The 16,125-nt window shown below is 63.3% G+C and overlaps 1 protein-coding gene across 1 annotated transcript; it reads left to right on the top strand.

Annotated features, from left to right (window-relative positions):
* The first annotated feature begins 1,101 nt into the window (after positions 1-1,101).
* DPYSL4 (dihydropyrimidinase like 4) lies at positions 1,102-16,060 on the top strand. Its single transcript, XM_074373362.1, has 14 exons — positions 1,102-1,328; positions 4,891-4,979; positions 5,533-5,717; positions 7,543-7,707; positions 8,606-8,667; positions 8,758-8,838; positions 10,078-10,146; positions 10,456-10,576; positions 10,964-11,120; positions 11,375-11,516; positions 12,190-12,360; positions 12,615-12,794; positions 14,361-14,526; positions 15,206-16,060. The coding sequence occupies exons 1-14, from the start codon at positions 1,290-1,292 to the stop codon at positions 15,295-15,297; spliced, it is 1,719 nt and encodes a 572-aa protein (XP_074229463.1). The 5' UTR covers positions 1,102-1,289; the 3' UTR covers positions 15,298-16,060.
* The last annotated feature ends 65 nt before the right edge of the window (positions 16,061-16,125 follow it).

Genomic DNA, 16,125 nt, shown 5'->3' with positions numbered 1-16,125 from the left:
GAGGACGCTTTTGAGAACAAGACACTGCAGCTGGACGCGCTGGGAAGCGGCCGCAGGGGTCCGCGAGCAGGAGAGCCCTACAGCTGGCCACGCGGCGACCCGGAGGGACCCGGAGAGACAGACAGACACGGCCCAGAGGCTGCGGCAAGTCTCCCAGAGAGGTCCCGCGCGGCCCAGGCCCGCGGCCAACCGCAGGTAGTGGTCGCAGTGCAGAGGGGCCGGCATGGGGGCCAGTGAGAGGGGGATGCCGGCCTGGACTCCTCGAGACGCTGAATACCCACGACGGGAGGCCACTGGAGGCACGGACCAGGGGCTCGTACTCTTGCACAACCACCTAGCTCCTCCAAGGGGACGCAAGGGCCCGTGGCAGGGCCTTCCTCTCCCTGACTGGCCGAGTCTGGGCCTGAACTTCTCTATCCTGCACCGCCTTCCTCAGGCCCCGCCCTAAGGTCCTGCCTCTCTTGCCCCGGTTCTGCTTCTCTGGTCCGTCCCAGGCTTTGAGGAGCTGTCTCTTTCTCTGTGTCTCTCTGGGTCTCTTTCTGTCCCTTCTGTGTCTCTCCAACCTCCCTCTGTCCCTCACGTTTCCCGAAGCTGGCCCTGGAGCAGCCTCGCAATGAGGTGTCTCCACTGCTGGTCCCCGGCCAGCCTGGCGTTCCAATCCCTGCCCTGGGGAAGCCTCGAAGGAGCTAGACTTTGACCTGACACATCTTTCCAGACAGAGTCCAGCTTCCGGAGCGCATAAGCCTGGACTTGAGATTGGATTCAATCCCCGTGGCCTTTGGTGCCTCGGGTCACCAAGGGGCTGGTGGTGGATCCGCGGCTGGCCAGGGGCGAAGAGGGGCCTGGCAGGACGTTGCTGGACCTCTCCCACCCTCTTTCCTGGTTGCAAACTCCGCACATATACTGGTCATGACCTTTTGCAACCCTCTCCCCCTTCCCGTCCAGCAAGCGGTCGCGTCGCGGTCCTCGTGGGGCCAGGCCCTTGGCCGCTGGTCACACGTAGGGCTGGGGTAAGGGTACCATTGCAGAGCCCGGACGGGGCGGGGCTTGAAAACAGGAGCAGCTGCGGGTCGGGGGCGGGGCTGGGCCGGGGGCGGGGCCGGTAACGGAGCCGCGCGTCCCAGCGCGCTCCCACTCAGACGCCCGGCGCCCCCACGTACACGCCTGGGCTCTGCGCGTCCCCTGCGCGGCCCAGCTCCTGCACCCCCTACCGAGGACCCCCAGGCCCGCCCCGCCTGAGCCAGGCCGTGCGGGCCGACCGAGGCGGCGGCGCCGGCCGGAGGAGCAAGATGTCTTTTCAGGGCAAGAAGAGCATCCCCCGGATCACGGTGAGCTCCGCTCCCGGCAGCCGCTCCGCACCCCCTGCCCACTGCCTCCGGCCAGACCTGGCCTCCAGGCTGCGGGGAGGTCCCTCCCGGCCTCGCGCCTGCCCCCTGCCCACGAGGTCCAGCCCCCATGCTTGGCCCTGTCCCAGGGCTGTCCCTTTCCCCCGGCTCCTTCCCGCGCGCCCGCGAGCGCCGCGCTGCACCGCCTTACGGATCCCGCGCACAGGCCCAGGCCCAGGCCCTGCCGGCGTGGCCGGACCTCCTCTGCGCCAGGGGAGGGCGCGGAGCCCGGGGGTTGAGGGCGGGTGCGGGGAAGACCTGCTTGCTAAAGCACAGACGTGCCTCCCTCCCCGCGCTGGCCGGCCTCTCTGGGAGCTCTTCTTAAGGGTTGGCGGGCGCTGCGGCCCTTTGTTGGCACCGCCAGCCCAGCCTCCTCTGGCCTCGAGGCGCAGAGATGCCTTTCCCCGCGCAGCCCGCCGGCCATCCGCCCCCCAGACCGCGCCGCCGCCGCGCCGGGAGTTCTTTGTCCGAGACAAAGCAGCTCGGCCCCGAGCCCCTGGCGGCCCGAATCCCTCCGTGGAGCCGGGGTTCGGAGTTCCCCGGGGAGATGAGCGCTCATTAGCCGCTGAGCAGGCGCCTTGGCAGCCCTGCTCTCGGGCGGACCCCCTCCAACACCCACACGCACGGCTGGGGGAGGTCGACCGTCCGCCCTGCGCGGCCAGGAAACAAAGCTGGCCCCTCCAGGCAGCCCGGAGCCCGGCCGAGGGAGGGAAGCAAGAGCCTGGCGCTAACTGGACCGTGCCTGGGAGCCCGCGGATTCAAACCTAACTCTGCGCTTTGCCTCAGGGGGAGGGCGATGGGGTCCGTGGGATTTCTGGCCCACTTCCCTACACACGTAGGAAGAAAGGAGCCCCCTCCTCTGCGTACTGCAGGGGGTCATGCCTCAAGGCTGGCCCAGGGTCCACCCTCATAAAGGAAGCCCTCCAGGTGCGGGGGTTGGGGGGGAATGAATCCATCTCAGGTGGGTCAGACACAAGTTGGCTGGTTTAGAGGAACTTCCACCCCATCTCCACTGTATTTCCTTCTTAGTTCCAACACTCCCCTCCACCAGGCTCCCAGATTATGAATCCAGGTGTCTGAAAACTGGGGGTGGGGGGTGGGGCTTGAACAGGGGACCACAGTCTCTTCCTGCCCAAAGCCTTCTTATTCCTCTTTTTGGACTTTGAGCATGAGTTGGTCCACTGAGGGGGGGGGGTGGGGGGTGTCAAAGTGGGGACACTGTGGGGTGGAGGGGAGGAGGCAGGCAGGGTCTGGCTCAGAAGATGGGCAAGATGGATCACTGTGAGTGCCAGTCAGGGCTGGGCCTAGGGCCCAGCCAGCCCCAGGGGACTGGGGCTGTGGGGCTGTGCGGGATCCAGCGGGGAGGGGCCCAGGCCGCTGGGTCAGGCCTCCTTGTAGACCAGGAGTCAGCAGACTTGCACAGTGGCTCACACAGCGCGTATTTTCAGCTTTGTGGGCCGTACTGTTTCTGGTGCAACTGTTCAGCTCTGAGGGAGAGCAGTCCTAGGTGGCACGGAAGTGAAGGGGTGTGACTGCTCCAGTAGAATTTTAGCTATGGACATTGAAATGTGAACTTCATATAATTTTTATGAGTCTTGAAATATCCTTCTTTTGATATCTTTCAGCCAACATGATATGCAAGCTATTCTTGACTCCAGGCTGTACAGGGACTGGTCGAGGGCTGTGTTTGGCCTGTGGCACAGTTGGCCACCCTTTGGTAGACTGTGGGGTGATGGTTTTACCTTTAATCAATAGAAATCTGAGAATTCAGTCCAAAACGTTAGATGTTGATAAGAACAGAGAATGATGTCATAAGACTCATAAGCAGTGAATTATTTATCATCTCGTCAGCCTCTTCGAGTTCTGCTAAGTGCACTGCACAGTTTGATTTTCTTGGCATCAGGCTGATAGTGTGTGGCATGCCAGAGCCCCTGGCTAGATCCCTGGCCTGGCCTCAGGGTGGGCACCTGGGGGCCAGCCCCCCTGTGAAGTCAGCGGTCACTCCTGTCTGGTCGAGTCCCAGGGAGCGGTGAGGCTCAGGCAAGGTCACAGAAGGAGATGTCTGCAAGGCTGGGTTCTTGCCCACGTCCCTCTGCGTGTGGCTGTTCTGCTCCCTTTCCTGTTTCTCTCCATCTTTCTCCACTGGGGACAGACCATCGCCCCTGACGACCAGGCAGGTTTCTGCTACTGGCACCCACTCTGCCTCACTCCTCCCCTCCCAGACCATTAGAAGTGGGTTTATGGCTGCAGAGTGCAGGTCAGCAGCTGCCCGGGGCCGCAGCTCCCTGTGTGGAGGTGCCCCGCAGAGCTGGCCTCACTTGCTGATGCTTTGCTCACCCACTCAGTCTGCCTCCAGGCAGCACCAGAATCTGCAGTCACCCCAGTGTCTTCCTGGCCCTGCACCCCATGGCCTGTCCATCAGCCTGAACTGCCTGATGCCCAGCCTCTCTGGAGTCTGTCACATTGGCCCCATGGCCCTGGCCCCGGGCCCTCATCTCACCAGAGCTCCATCAGAAACCACTCTAGCGATGGCCCTGTTTCCATCCTAGAACAGTCTACTTGTTACACAGGCCAGTGTGATCTCTTTAACATCACACTATGCTTAAACCCCAGCTTAAGGCCCCCCCAGTGGCAGCCCATCATCTCCCCAAACCCAGCAAGTCCCAGCCCACATGCCTCCCCTCAGAAGTTTCGGGTCCCCAGTTTCCTCTCATGCCCTAAATCCGCCAGGCTCTTTCCTGCCTCAGGGCCTTTGCACGAACTGCTCCCTGGCCTGGAGTGCTGCATCAGCCCAGCATTAGCCCCTCAAACAGGCCCTTCTCTGCCTGTTAGGCATTTGTTCCTCATCTCCCATCACCCTGTCCGGTCACCCCATTTGTGCTCTTGTGTTTGTCACAGTCTCTGACAGCTAGTGTGTGCTTTCTCCTCACAGTCTGTCACCCTCCACTGGGATGTGGCCTCCCCGGGGTAGGACCCTGCCTCCCAGCACCATTTTAGGCCACAGAGATTCTGGTACAAACCCAGCCTAGCTGTCAGCCGGAGCTGCCTCAGTGTGGGCGGACAAGGAGGGCAGAGCCTCCAGGCCAGCAGGACGTGTAAGACGCTGTCCATCTTCCCCCTCGGCCTGAGCTTTGTGAATTGGGTGACACGCGTGAAGATGTGAACATGATCCATTTCACTGCTGCTCACACGGATGTGGGCTTGGCCTTGGCGAAGCGGGAAGCTTGCTGGTTCGTTGATCCCTGTGCCTTTGGCAAGCCCAGACTGCCTGACCCTTAGGTGCAGGGCGTGTGCAGGGCCTGTGGGCAGCCACCCCCGAGAGCCACTGCCCCAGGGCACCCTCTGCCCCTCTAGGGGTGGCAAACTGTGCAGGCCCTGTGCTGGATTTCACACACACAGTTGTGCCCGAATGTTTCAGTCCTGATTCCAGAATAAAGGTTGTACCAACAGTGCTGTTGGGTCACTCGGTGTGGAGGAAACTTACCCATCTCTCTGTTTCTGACAGAGTGACCGCCTTCTGATCCGAGGCGGGAGGATCGTCAATGATGACCAGTCCTTTCACGCAGATCTCTATGTGGAGGACGGTTTGATAAAGTAAGTTTCTGCCTCAGCTGTCTTCACAGGTCACATGCGTGCACACTGACCCCACACTCACCCAAGTTCACTTCCAGGTGAGATCCACGTGGGTGCTTGTTTTCTTTTCCAAAACCTCATTCCCTGGAAACAGCTCCCCCCAGCCGAGCCTGCAGTGAGGGCTGAGAGCGGGACAGTGGCTTCCTCGTTCGTTGTCACAGCCTCAGTACGACTGGGGCCACAGTAGGTGCTTAATACACACTGATGAACCACACCTGTTGGCTTCTCTACTTGTATCTGTCTAGCAGCTGCAGCCTCTGGTCAGTAAAGCAGCAAGTGGACACGTAAGTGGACACACAGGGCCAGGTCCCCGTGTTGACCGTCCCAAGCCGCTGAGAGGCTGTCTCGCTCGCCGACAGTCTCCAGGGGCCGGGCCACTCACGTCTTGGCCGTACATCCCTTTCCCTCAAGGACAGGAGCCCGAGTGCGAGCTGCCCAGTGCCGCAGCGTGGCCAGGGGGCCGTTCACGCTCGATCCGGGCTCCTCCTAACAGGGAACTCTCTGTTGCTTTCAGACAAATTGGAGAAAACCTCATCGTCCCTGGGGGCATCAAAACCATCGATGCCCACGGCCTGATGGTCCTGCCAGGTGGAGTCGATGTCCACACGAGGTTGCAGATGCCAGTCATGGGCATGACCCCAGCCGACGACTTCTGCCAGGGGACAAAGGCAGCCCTAGCAGGAGGGACCACCATGATACGTGAGTGTCTTCTGTGGGCGAGCATCCTCCCACACCCCGGTCCTCCGGCCCAGGTGTCGCAGGGAGAACCTTGCCCAATGGTGTCCGCGCAGATCTGTTTCCCTTTGCCACGCCTCGCTCCAGGGCTCCTTGAGTGTCTGCTCATTAGCCCTGTTCCTCATTCTGAGTCATGCTGCCTTGGCCAGCTCTGGAATGCTCCTGGGATTTCCACGGGAGAAGATGGATGTGTGCCCAGGAATTTATTATTTCCTGGGGAGCTAGCAGCTGGCCAAGGACTAGGTTTGGACAACCCAGGTGCCTCGGAGAAGTGCAGGGGTGTGTTGCCTGAAATGTCAGACACCTTTACCCCCGAACCTCATACATCTGAGGCTGATTTGCAGAAACTTCCTCCCCTGTCAAGAAGAGCTAAAGACAGAGCCTGTGTTTTGGGGAAAAGGATGACAAAAATACTGTTATCCTATCAACAACCCCAGAGGTACGGTTTTTTTGGTGCCGGCTCTGTGCCAGGCTCAAGCACGCCCTAACCTGCTTCTGCTCGAAAAACGCTGTGAACTCAGCAGAGAAGCCCCAGGGAACAGCCTACAAGGTGAATTCACTTGCCCACCAGGAACTTGCTCGTGGTCAGCTTGGGCCAGAACGAGCCACCAGCACGCAGCCCCTTCTCCCGCAGGCTTGAGTGCCATCAGCCCAGCAGTGCCAAGTACAGACACCTGGTCTGACGGACCAGTAGAGCCCTGGCTGCACCACAGCCCTGCTGCGTGACTTCAGACAACTCCACACACTCTCCGGAAGTGGCTGCCCTCCTTGGAGGCAGTGCACGTAGTTGCTTTGCTGTGCTCAGCACGTGGTGAATGCTGTCACTGCTGCCGCCGGGAAGGGCTGCTCTGGGGGCTCTGTGCTACTTCACAAGTGACATTTAGGCATTGCAAAATCACGGCCCAGTGTGGCTTACTGAACTATGAAGCGGGGGTGGGGGGCACAATAATGGTCCAGCTTTTAGTTTGACTAAGGAGATGCGTCATTTCAGGCCCTTGGTCCTGCCTATCACTGGTGGCCCAGGCCGAGCAGGACATATTTGTGGTTATGTCACCCACTCCTGCCAGTGCTGAGGCAAGTTGGGAGGTGTCATGTGAGGACAGACAGAGATGCTGCAGCCCCAGGCTGGAGCTGTGACCCCCCACAGGGCGGGGCCCTGGGTTAGCCATCTAAGCTGTGGGACGCAGGGGGGCCTGTGTGAGGGTATGCTGGAGGAAGGCATGGCATTTACCAGTAACCTCAGGATGGGTGTGCCTTCCCATCGGCCGCCCCACTCTGAATTCTTTCCCTGCACCTGGCAGAAGCCGCAGGTGGTGTTTGGACATTGGATGTGAGGTTGCCAGCAGAGTGGCAGGACAGTGCAGTGGCCACGTGCACCCCCAGTTTCCCCGGGGATTGGGTAGCACTGTTCAAGGGGTGTGCAGTCAGTGAGGCACGAGGGAAATCAGTCCGGAGCATCCTTTGGGCAGGGTCACAGGTCCAGCACCACGGTCAGCGGTGCCTCCCTTCCCCATCCAGCCAGGCCTGTGTTGGAGGTTAAGGCCCTTAACTGGCACTGTCTCTTTGGGGTGTTTCCATCAGGAAGTAAGGACCTCCTCTTTCCGCCCTTTGGCCACAAGTAAGGCAGGTCCACAGCAGCCCCAGCCCCACTCAAGGTGCGAAGCCTCTCCTCTGCTTTCCTCAAACACATTCCCTGGTCTCCTGGAATAGGAAACTGCTCTCCCCCGGAGGCCCAGGTGGTTCCCCGTGGCCGGGGTGGGGGTTCCGCTGACCATGCCGTCCCCCACAGTGGACCACGTGTTCCCCGACGCGGGCGTGAGCCTGCTGGCCGCCTACGAGCAGTGGCGGGAGCGCGCAGACAGCGGGGCCTGCTGCGACTACTCCCTGCATGTGGACCTTCCGCGCTGGCACGAGAGCATCAGGGAGGAGCTGGAGGCGCTGGTCAAGGACAAGGGTGAGCGGGGCTGCGGCGGAGTTGGGGCGGCTGCGGGGCCTGGGCCCCTCCGGCCTCGGGTGGGCTCTTGTCCATCTGACCCAGGGCAGGTGGCCGGGAACCGGGGGCAGTCGGGCAAGAGCAATTTGAGGGCCTAGTCTACCCCCAAGGGTCTAGACTGAGAGGTCACCTGTGTCCCGCGTCTGGGGTGTGTCCCGTGGCCGTTCTCCTTACAAGAGGACAGCGCAGTCACAGCCGCCACCGGGGCCCACTTGTTCCTCAGCCCTGGGTGAGGGAAAGGTGCTCTACGTCTCCCTAGCATCCGAAGACCCCTTAGAGGAGAATGGCTTAGCCTTGCTGACCCCATTGCTGCCTCTGCTGAAATAGGACTGTTTATAAACACGGCTTAATTTTTTTTCTAAATCAAAAGTTCTGAAGCTAAAACCACACCAGAGTTTATAGTGGACTTGATAGAAGTTAGATGGGTGTCATAACTGATCCCTGGTGATCAACTTCGAATGTGGTCGTAGCTTCCAGCCAGGAGGCGGAGGGAGGGTCAGGGCCTGCGTGGGCTGGGAGGCCAGGACGGGCACGTGCTGGCCGCGGGGTGTGGGGAGGGGCCTGAGGAGAGTCTGTTGGGGGTGTGAGGGGCTAATGATGGTGCGGGAGTCAGGGGCTGGGGGGGCGTTAGTGAGGGGCTGTGAGGGGTCTGACCTGCACTTCCCGCAGGGGAACAATTGGTTCTTGACCCCAGAGCACAGGAGCAAGGGGGCTGGGCCGATTCCATCCCCTGTTCCTGCTGGTCAGGAGTACGTGCGGCCGAGGCCCGAGGGCTGCCTACTGGCTGGTGAGAACCTCCCTGGTCCCAGGGAGGGCCACCACCCACCGCCCCTCTGAGACCCTCCTGCCTCCTCTCCAGGCGTGAACTCCTTCCTGGTCTTCATGGCGTACAAGGACAGGTACCAGTGCACAGACGGCCAGGTAAGGCTGGGTGCCTGGAGGGGGACAAGCAGGCATCTCGGGCTGCTGCCAGGAGACGTGGCCCCACGTGCCGGGCGCTTCTCTCCCCAGATGTACGAGATCTTCAGCGTCATCCGGGACCTGGGAGCTGTGGCCCAAGTGCATGCGGAGAATGGGGACATCGTGGAGGAGGTGCGGGCGATCATTCAGGCGTGAGCGCTGATCCCGAGAACCTGAGGGAGGGAGCCTTGAACCTGAGCCAGTAGATAGCTTCCCAGGTCAAAGGGCGTTAGGGAGCCCAGGGGCTTTGGCCGTAGTAGATTTTTCCGTGATTATCACACTTCTTATCATAAATGTCCCCAAACCAAAGTGCTGCTGCGTGGAGGATTCTGAGGCCAGGGTTCCCATGTCCTCCGCCCCCTGGGCTGAGGCCCCTCCACAGCTGTTCCTTCCGCCCATGCGCGCATGGGCTGGGTTGGTGGTCCTGTCCTCGGTCACAGCCCGCCCAACTCCCACCTTCCCTGCGGCCCAGAGCTGTGGGAGGGGCGCTCTCGGCCTCTGCCCTCACTCTTTGTTTTCCTGTCAGCTGCAGCGCCCACGGGTGCAGGCGAGGCGGGGCCCCGGGGAGGTTCCGGGGTTCCTGGGGGGTCACACACACACAGCACACCTCCCTGACATTCGAGACACACAGAGAGGCTTCCTGGAACAGGTCAGGCTCTGCCCCAACCCGCGATCAACAGGAAGGTGGAGACAGCCAGGGAGGGGCGCCTGGGGTTCCGGACACGGGCGCTGCCTGTGACTCCAGGGCCTGAGGCCGCGGAACGTCGAGGTCAAGCTCAGCGTACGGGACGGTGGGCAGAGTGCCGGGGGGGACACCCCACAGTGCTGGGGTGGTTCTGCTCCCACACTCTCCACACCGAAGCTCATTTCCACTAGAGGGGCTGAGGCTCAGGCCCTTGGGATGAGGGAGCCAGCGGAGGAAGCAGCCCCACCCCTAACTGCAGACCCCTGCGTCTCCCCAGACATGCAGCCACTGGGGAAACACAGGGCAGCGAGGCTGGGGGGTCTCGTCCCCTCCCTCAGGGACCTGCGGCCTTGGGCCAGGCCTTCCCTTCTGCAAGCCCCGTCCCCTCACCCATAATTTAGGGAGCTGGGGTCACTCCCCTTCCAGGTCACCCCTCTGCTCCATTCTGAGTTCTCTGTGGTTGGTGACTCTGGGGGCCTGGAAGTCAGGGCTTATCTTGGGGAACAGGACTCGTCACCTGAGAGGTCAGGGCCCAGGGCTCATCTTGGAGTTCAGGCCTCATGGAAGAGGTCAGGGGTCAGGACCCCTCTGGGGGAGCCGTGGTCCTGGGCCATGGACTTCGTGCCCAGGTGAGGCCCTCGGGCCCTGCTCCCCGGCTGGAACGAGGTACCCCGGTGTGTGTTTAGGAGCAGAAGCGGCTGCTGGAGCTCGGCGTCACCGGCCCCGAGGGCCACGTGCTCAGCCACCCCGAGGAGGTAGGCGTGACCTGCTCGGGGCGCTCCCCACGCCAGGGCTGGGAGCTGGCCCCTTGGCCCGGGCAGGGCTGTCATCCCGCTGCCCTCACCCGGGAGGCGTGAGTCAGAGCCCCCACCCCCGCCGTCACCCCGAGGCCTTTCTGCGAGGCTGGTCGACCCTGGGTCTGGTGCGGCAGCCGAATTCTGGGCACCGAGCCCCGGCTGAGGGCCTCTCCCGCCCCGGGTGCCCCCTCTGGGCACCCAGGGCCACACCCACCCCCTGTCAGGGGCCCCAGGGCCCTTGCGGAGCCTGAGCACCCTGGTCCCCAGGTGGAGGCTGAGGCCGTGTACCGCGCCGTCACCGTCGCCAAGCAGGCCAACTGTCCCCTGTACGTCACCAAGGTCATGAGCAAGAGCGCGGCCGACGTGGTGGCCCGAGCCAAGCGCAGAGGTGAGCATGGCAGGTGGGGTGCTGGGGTCAGCCCAGTCCTCAGCCTCCCAGGGCCCGGCTGGCTGGACCAAGGCCGTGTGCCCTCTGCCCCGGCGGCCCAGTAGGAGGCGGTGGTCAGTGAGAGAGTCCGCGCATGCAGGCATGTCCAGGCATGGTGGGCAGTCAGCTGGCGGTGTCTCCCTGCAGGCCCCTGCAGGGGTGTGAGGGCGCGGGTACAGGGGACCCACTGTGGGAGCCCCGGGCCGGGTATCCCGGAAGCAGGGGATGAGCCATCCAGGGCCGGGAAGCAGAGGGGCAGTTGGGGCGTGAGCAGCACCGTGCTGAGGCCTGGCCCTGCTGGGGTCCGGGCGCACATGGGCCGCGGTGCCTCTCACGGCCTCGCTGCAGGGGTGGTCGTGTTTGGGGAGCCCATCACCGCCAGCCTGGGCGCCGACGGTTCGCACTACTGGAGCAAGAACTGGGCCAAGGCCGCGGCCTTCGTCACATCGCCCCCTGTCAACCCGGACCCCACCACGGCAGAACACCTCACCTCCCTGCTGTCCAGGTAGGGAGCTGCCCCTGCGGCCCCGGTGCCCTGACCCCTGCCGCTGGCAGCTCCAGGCCTCTCCCATTCAGAGAATCCACACCGATGTCCTTGCCCTCCAGTGCCCTGCACTCAGGCCCCAGCGCTGCCCTCTCTGACAGCCTCTGGCCCCCATGGGCCGTGTGGCCCAGGTTGGGGGTAGAGTGGAGCCAACAGGGCCTTTGCCAGTCAGGAAGGACAGGCCCCTGGGCTCCTCTGACCCTGGCTCTCCTCAGCGGGGACCTGCAGGTGACGGGCAGTGCCCACTGCACCTTCACCACTGCCCAGAAGGCCGTCGGCAAGGACAACTTCACACTCATCCCCGAGGGCACCAACGGCATTGAAGAGCGCATGTCCATGGTCTGGGAGAAATGCGTGGTGGGTGCAGAAGTAGGGGCATGGGGTCCCCTCCACACTGGAATTCTGCCCGTTCATCAGAAAGGGAGGTCACTTGACCAGTGAATTCACTAACTAGAGCAGAGTTTGGAGTGGGTGGGCCCCAGGGTGTCGCCCCCTGCCCTCCATCCAGGGCTCCCCAGACATTGGGTTCTGGTCCCCCTGGAAAAGACCCCACAACGATGGGGTCCTAACATGGCCCTGGGGGAGCAGGGTCCCTGCCCCAGTAGAATTACACTCTGGGATGTCATGGTTTCCCCAGAAGGCCTGCCATTTCCTCAGATGTCCATCTCACTTGGAGGGCCCTACCTGGGGGCCTCTGTCTGCATACCCCCATCCTTGGCCCTGAGTCCTTCCCAAGGCCCTGACCCTGGTTCCTGGCCACCCCAGGGGGACTGTCATGTCCCTCAGGAACATGGACATCTTTGTGGAAATGTCCGCATTGACTTGCCTGCTTAGTGAGCAGCCTCGTGCCCAGGAAGGACCAGACCCGCAGGCGTCACTGAGATGGACCCGTCGACTCGCAGGCAGCGGGTTCTGATGCTGCCCGAGGCCTGGGGGACAGGGACCGCCTCCGCACCAGAGCCCCAAGACCAGCCCCACATGGGGTCACCCAGGCCCTCCCTCCCCTCACCCAGGCCTTCTTGCTTCCCAGGCCTCGGGTAAGATGGACGAGAATGAGTTCGTCGCCGTGACCAGTACTAATGCTGCCAAAATCTTTAACTTCTACCCACGGAAGGGGCGGGTGGCTGTGGGCTCCGATGCTGACCTGGTTATATGGAACCCCAGGGCCACGAAAATCATCTCTGCCAAGAACCACAACCTGGTGAGAGACGCAGGTTCCGTGCGGGGTCAGGCTGGGGTCTGGCTGGGAGCCACAGCGCTCCTGGGCAGGGGCAGCGGGGCGGGGAGGACGCCGGGCGAGGCCTACCCCGGCCAAGGGAAGGCTCCTCAGGAACCCGCGGGGCTCCCGAGAACACGGCTTCCTCCTGAATCCCGCCCAGCCTGCGGGGTCCGAGAACAGGAGGACGCGGGCCAGCCCCGGGGCGAGCTGAGGGCTGAGGGCTACTGTCTCCCCAGAACGTGGAGTACAACGTCTTTGAAGGTGTTGAGTGCCGGGGAGTCCCCACGGCGGTCATCAGCCAGGGCCGGGTGGTGATGGAGGACGGGGCCCTATTCGTCACCCCTGGGGCTGGCCGCTTCATCCCCCGGAAGACCTTCCCGGACTTTGTCTACAAGAGGATAAAGGCTCGCAACAGGGTAAGGCCTGAGCTGGGCAGGCGGGCGGGCGTGGAGCTCTCGGGTCTCCTCTGGGTCTGCCGACAGCCTCGGGCAGGAAAGCACAGTGGCCCCACTGCTCCCGGCCGCGTTACCAGGCAGCCCATGTGGCCGTAGACAGCATGGGAGCGAGGCACATAAAGACCCCTAGTAGCCCCTGCGCAGGCCGACGTCCACTAAACCTGGCGGAGGCCCCCCGGGAGAGCCCGCGAGCAGGCGCGCACCTTGATACAGTCAGCACTGAGGACATGCGCTTTGCACGTGACCTTGGAAGTGGGGAGCCCTTCTTCCCACGAGGGTTTGGCCAGCTGCCCGATGCCTCTGACAGGTGCCTGGGTGTCGCCCGGACCCCGTGCGGCACGGGTGGTGAGTCAGGCACGAGCACACTTGTGCTCACACGCAGTTACTGTGCACACCGGTTTGCTTTTCCCAGCCCTGTTTCCAGTTTTCTAGTGTATCTGAACTGGAGGTGACGAGGGGTGGCTTTCGGGACAGGCTGTGAGCGGGTCCTGGGGGCCAGGCATGCGTGGGTTTCTCCCTGGGAGAGTGGAGTCTGTTCTAACCAGCAGACCCCGCTGCTCCGGCTGGCAGGGCCCTCGTGGCTGCTTCCCCAGGTCTGACCTGGGAGTGCTCCAGGGTTTGAGCAGGGCGAGAGGCAGGGGCCAGGGCCGAGGGCTGGGCACCCCGACCGAGGGGAGAGGTCCAGGGCCCCCGTGGGCACTGGCCACAGGCAGCTCTGTGAGGTGGCCGACCAGCCCATGCGCAGCCACGGCACAGAGCAGGCAGAGGGGACCTGCTCCTCTTCACACACCCGGGGTGGTGGGGCCGGGTGCAGACCCAGGTCTTCAGACTCCACACCCCACACTCGCTCCTGCCTGTGCCCCCGCCCCGCTGTGACTCCCGGCCGAGGGCAGGATCAGGTCAGGACCCCAGGGCGGGCTCAGGCCTGAGGTCGTGAGTGTAAACCACGAATCCCCAGGGAGTGCCACATGGAAACAAGAATTTCTGAAGGTTTTACTTCAACCCTCGGACTGCTCATCTGTCATGGGGGGCAAACTCCCAGGAAACGGTGTCTGACTTTGGGGGCCATTCATGGAGAACAGGACCCGGGGCTTCCTGGGGACAGAGCGGGCCTGCGTGGGGGCCGTGTGGAGACCACAGAGCAGTGGGTGCTGAGGAGGCAGTGACTGTTGGGCCTGTTTTTGATTCCAGAATGAGGCCTCCTCTGCTGGGCCTCCCGTCTGAGCTGCTCCTCCTGCTCAGGGCTCTGCTGCCCAGCTTGGGGAGGGGGGGCGTGTGCGGGAAGATGTGCCCACACTCGCGCAGGGGGAGGGGTGTGTCCATGTGTGTAGGAGGGAGCGGGGAGGTCCGTGTCCACACGTGTAGGAGGGAGGCGGAGGGAGGTGTGTGTCTGTGCACTTGGGGGACGCCCACACTAGGCATCCAGCTGCGAGGGAAGCAGGCCAGGCCCTCTTCTTCCTGGGAGCCCCCATCCTCCGCTGACGGCCAACCCAGCACCCCCTCACGCCCAGCCCTCTCGGCCCACAGCTGGCAGAGATCCACGGAGTGCCCCGAGGCCTCTATGACGGGCCGGTCCACGAGGTGATGGTGCCCACGAAGCCGGGGGGCGGCGCCCAGGCCCGTGCAACCTGCCCCGGGAAGATCTCAGTCCCACCTGTTCGCAACCTGCACCAGTCGGGGTTCAGCCTGTCTGGTGAGTTGAACCTGGGGGTGCCCAGCCTCTGTGGGACTCAAGGACCCCACGGGAGTCCAGCCTCCCAGCCCTCACGGCCCCAGCCCCAGGACTGCGTGTGAGGCGCGTAAGGAAGGGGTCTGGGTCCTTGGGGGCTCTGGTGGGTGGGCTTTGTGTGCAGCCGCCAGGCTCGGGCCTCTGGTCAGTCTTGGCTGTGCTCCCAGCATGCTGAGGGGCACAGATTCTAAGGGAAGCACTGAGCCCCAGGGTCTCCCTGCAAACCAGAGCCAGACCCTCCTCCATCTCCCCAGCCCCTGGGTGGAGGCCAACCCACCCCCGATGTCCTGTCTCCTCCCTCTCAGGGATGTGACGGCGGTCCCTGCTCCCCTCCTGGGGACGTAGGGCCAGGGCCAGATCCTCTTTGAAATGCAGTGTTGTCTTAAAGGCTAGGGTAGCCCTGTGCCATCAGGGGGCCCATGCAGGGCAAGACCCCCAGGAGGGACGGACAGGACGCACCTGGCCTGTGCTCCTCTGGACAGGCTTCTTGGAGTTTCCACCTTGACCTCCAGTCTCTGGCCTCAGCCATGGCCGTCAGGGAGCGTGTGGGGAGTGGGGGCTCTGCAGTCCTGGGCTCAGGATGCGGCCAGCCTGTCTTTGTCCCCTCCCCGACCCGCCGCTTCCACCCCCGCCATTTCCCCAGGATCTCAGGCCGATGACCACATCGCCCGACGCACGGCTCAGAAGATCATGGCGCCGCCTGGCGGGCGTTCCAACATCACCTCGCTGTCCTAGGTGCCGCGGGCCGGCGCGTGGGTGCTGCCCTGGGGGCCAGGCCCCCTCCCCACCCCCGTCACTGTCCCTTCGTTGAACCTACTTTCAAAGGTGCTTGGCCTTGCCTTCCCCTCCCCAGAAACAGTCCTCCTGGGGTCCCAGTCCTGTTACAAGGAACCCCCACAGGAGAGGCTGAGTTGGGGGGTTTCACTGCCAGGGCGAGGGGACAGCTCAGGTGGCCCTGAGCCCAGGTGCTGGGGCTTCGGGATTTCCGGGGCGGCTGGGCCAGGCCGAAAGGCTGGGGGTGCAGTGCCCTCGTCCCCGACACGGGTCACTGCTCCTCAAAGCCCCCAGCTCTTCCTCCTGCTCCCAGACGGAGGAGCAGCCTGTCCCCGCCGTCCGCCCCGCGCAGGGAGGCGTGCCCCCCTCCCCGCCCCCACTGGAGCTGCCGTGACTTCAGGGACCCGCCAGGAACAGTGTAGGGCAGCTTCCGGCGGGACTTCCGCAGACTCGTCTGCACACTTCCCAGGACCAAACCTCTGCTTCCATAGGGCCCGTCTCCAGGGAACCTTAGGACCCTTTGGCTAAGATGCATTTCTTCACTATTAAGTATGCATTCCAGTAGTTTATTAGAGCAACAGTTTTGTGTGGTGAGGACACCTGGAGCCAGGAACCCGCATGCCACCCGCAGCCCAGCGGCCTCACCGGCGCTGTGCCTGAGTCCCACGTGAATCAGGTCGATTAAAGGCATCTGGGCTGGAAACCGCTGGCGTGTGGAGAGCCCTGACTTCTCTGCCCCTACGCCATCCCCCGGGGGTTCAAGCATGGGACCCTGGGGAACACCCTGCA

The sequence above is a fragment of the Camelus bactrianus genome, chromosome 11 (genome assembly GCF_048773025.1).
Source record: "Camelus bactrianus isolate YW-2024 breed Bactrian camel chromosome 11, ASM4877302v1, whole genome shotgun sequence".
Lineage (NCBI taxonomy): Eukaryota > Metazoa > Chordata > Mammalia > Artiodactyla > Camelidae > Camelus > Camelus bactrianus.
The sequence above is the reverse complement of the archived record's forward strand: the minus strand, read 5'-3'. Positions and strand labels throughout refer to the sequence as shown.

Excerpts from the sequence above, each read along its gene's own strand:
- DPYSL4 (XM_074373362.1), top strand. The coding sequence starts at position 1,290 with ATGTCTTTTCAGGGCAAGAAGAGCATCCCCCGGATCACG. Across the intron at positions 1,329-4,890 it reads AGAGCATCCCCCGGATCACG|AGTGACCGCCTTCTGATCCG; the intron begins GTGAGCTCCGCT and ends TGTTTCTGACAG. Across the intron at positions 11,517-12,189 it reads TGGTCTGGGAGAAATGCGTG|GCCTCGGGTAAGATGGACGA; the intron begins GTGGGTGCAGAA and ends CTTGCTTCCCAG.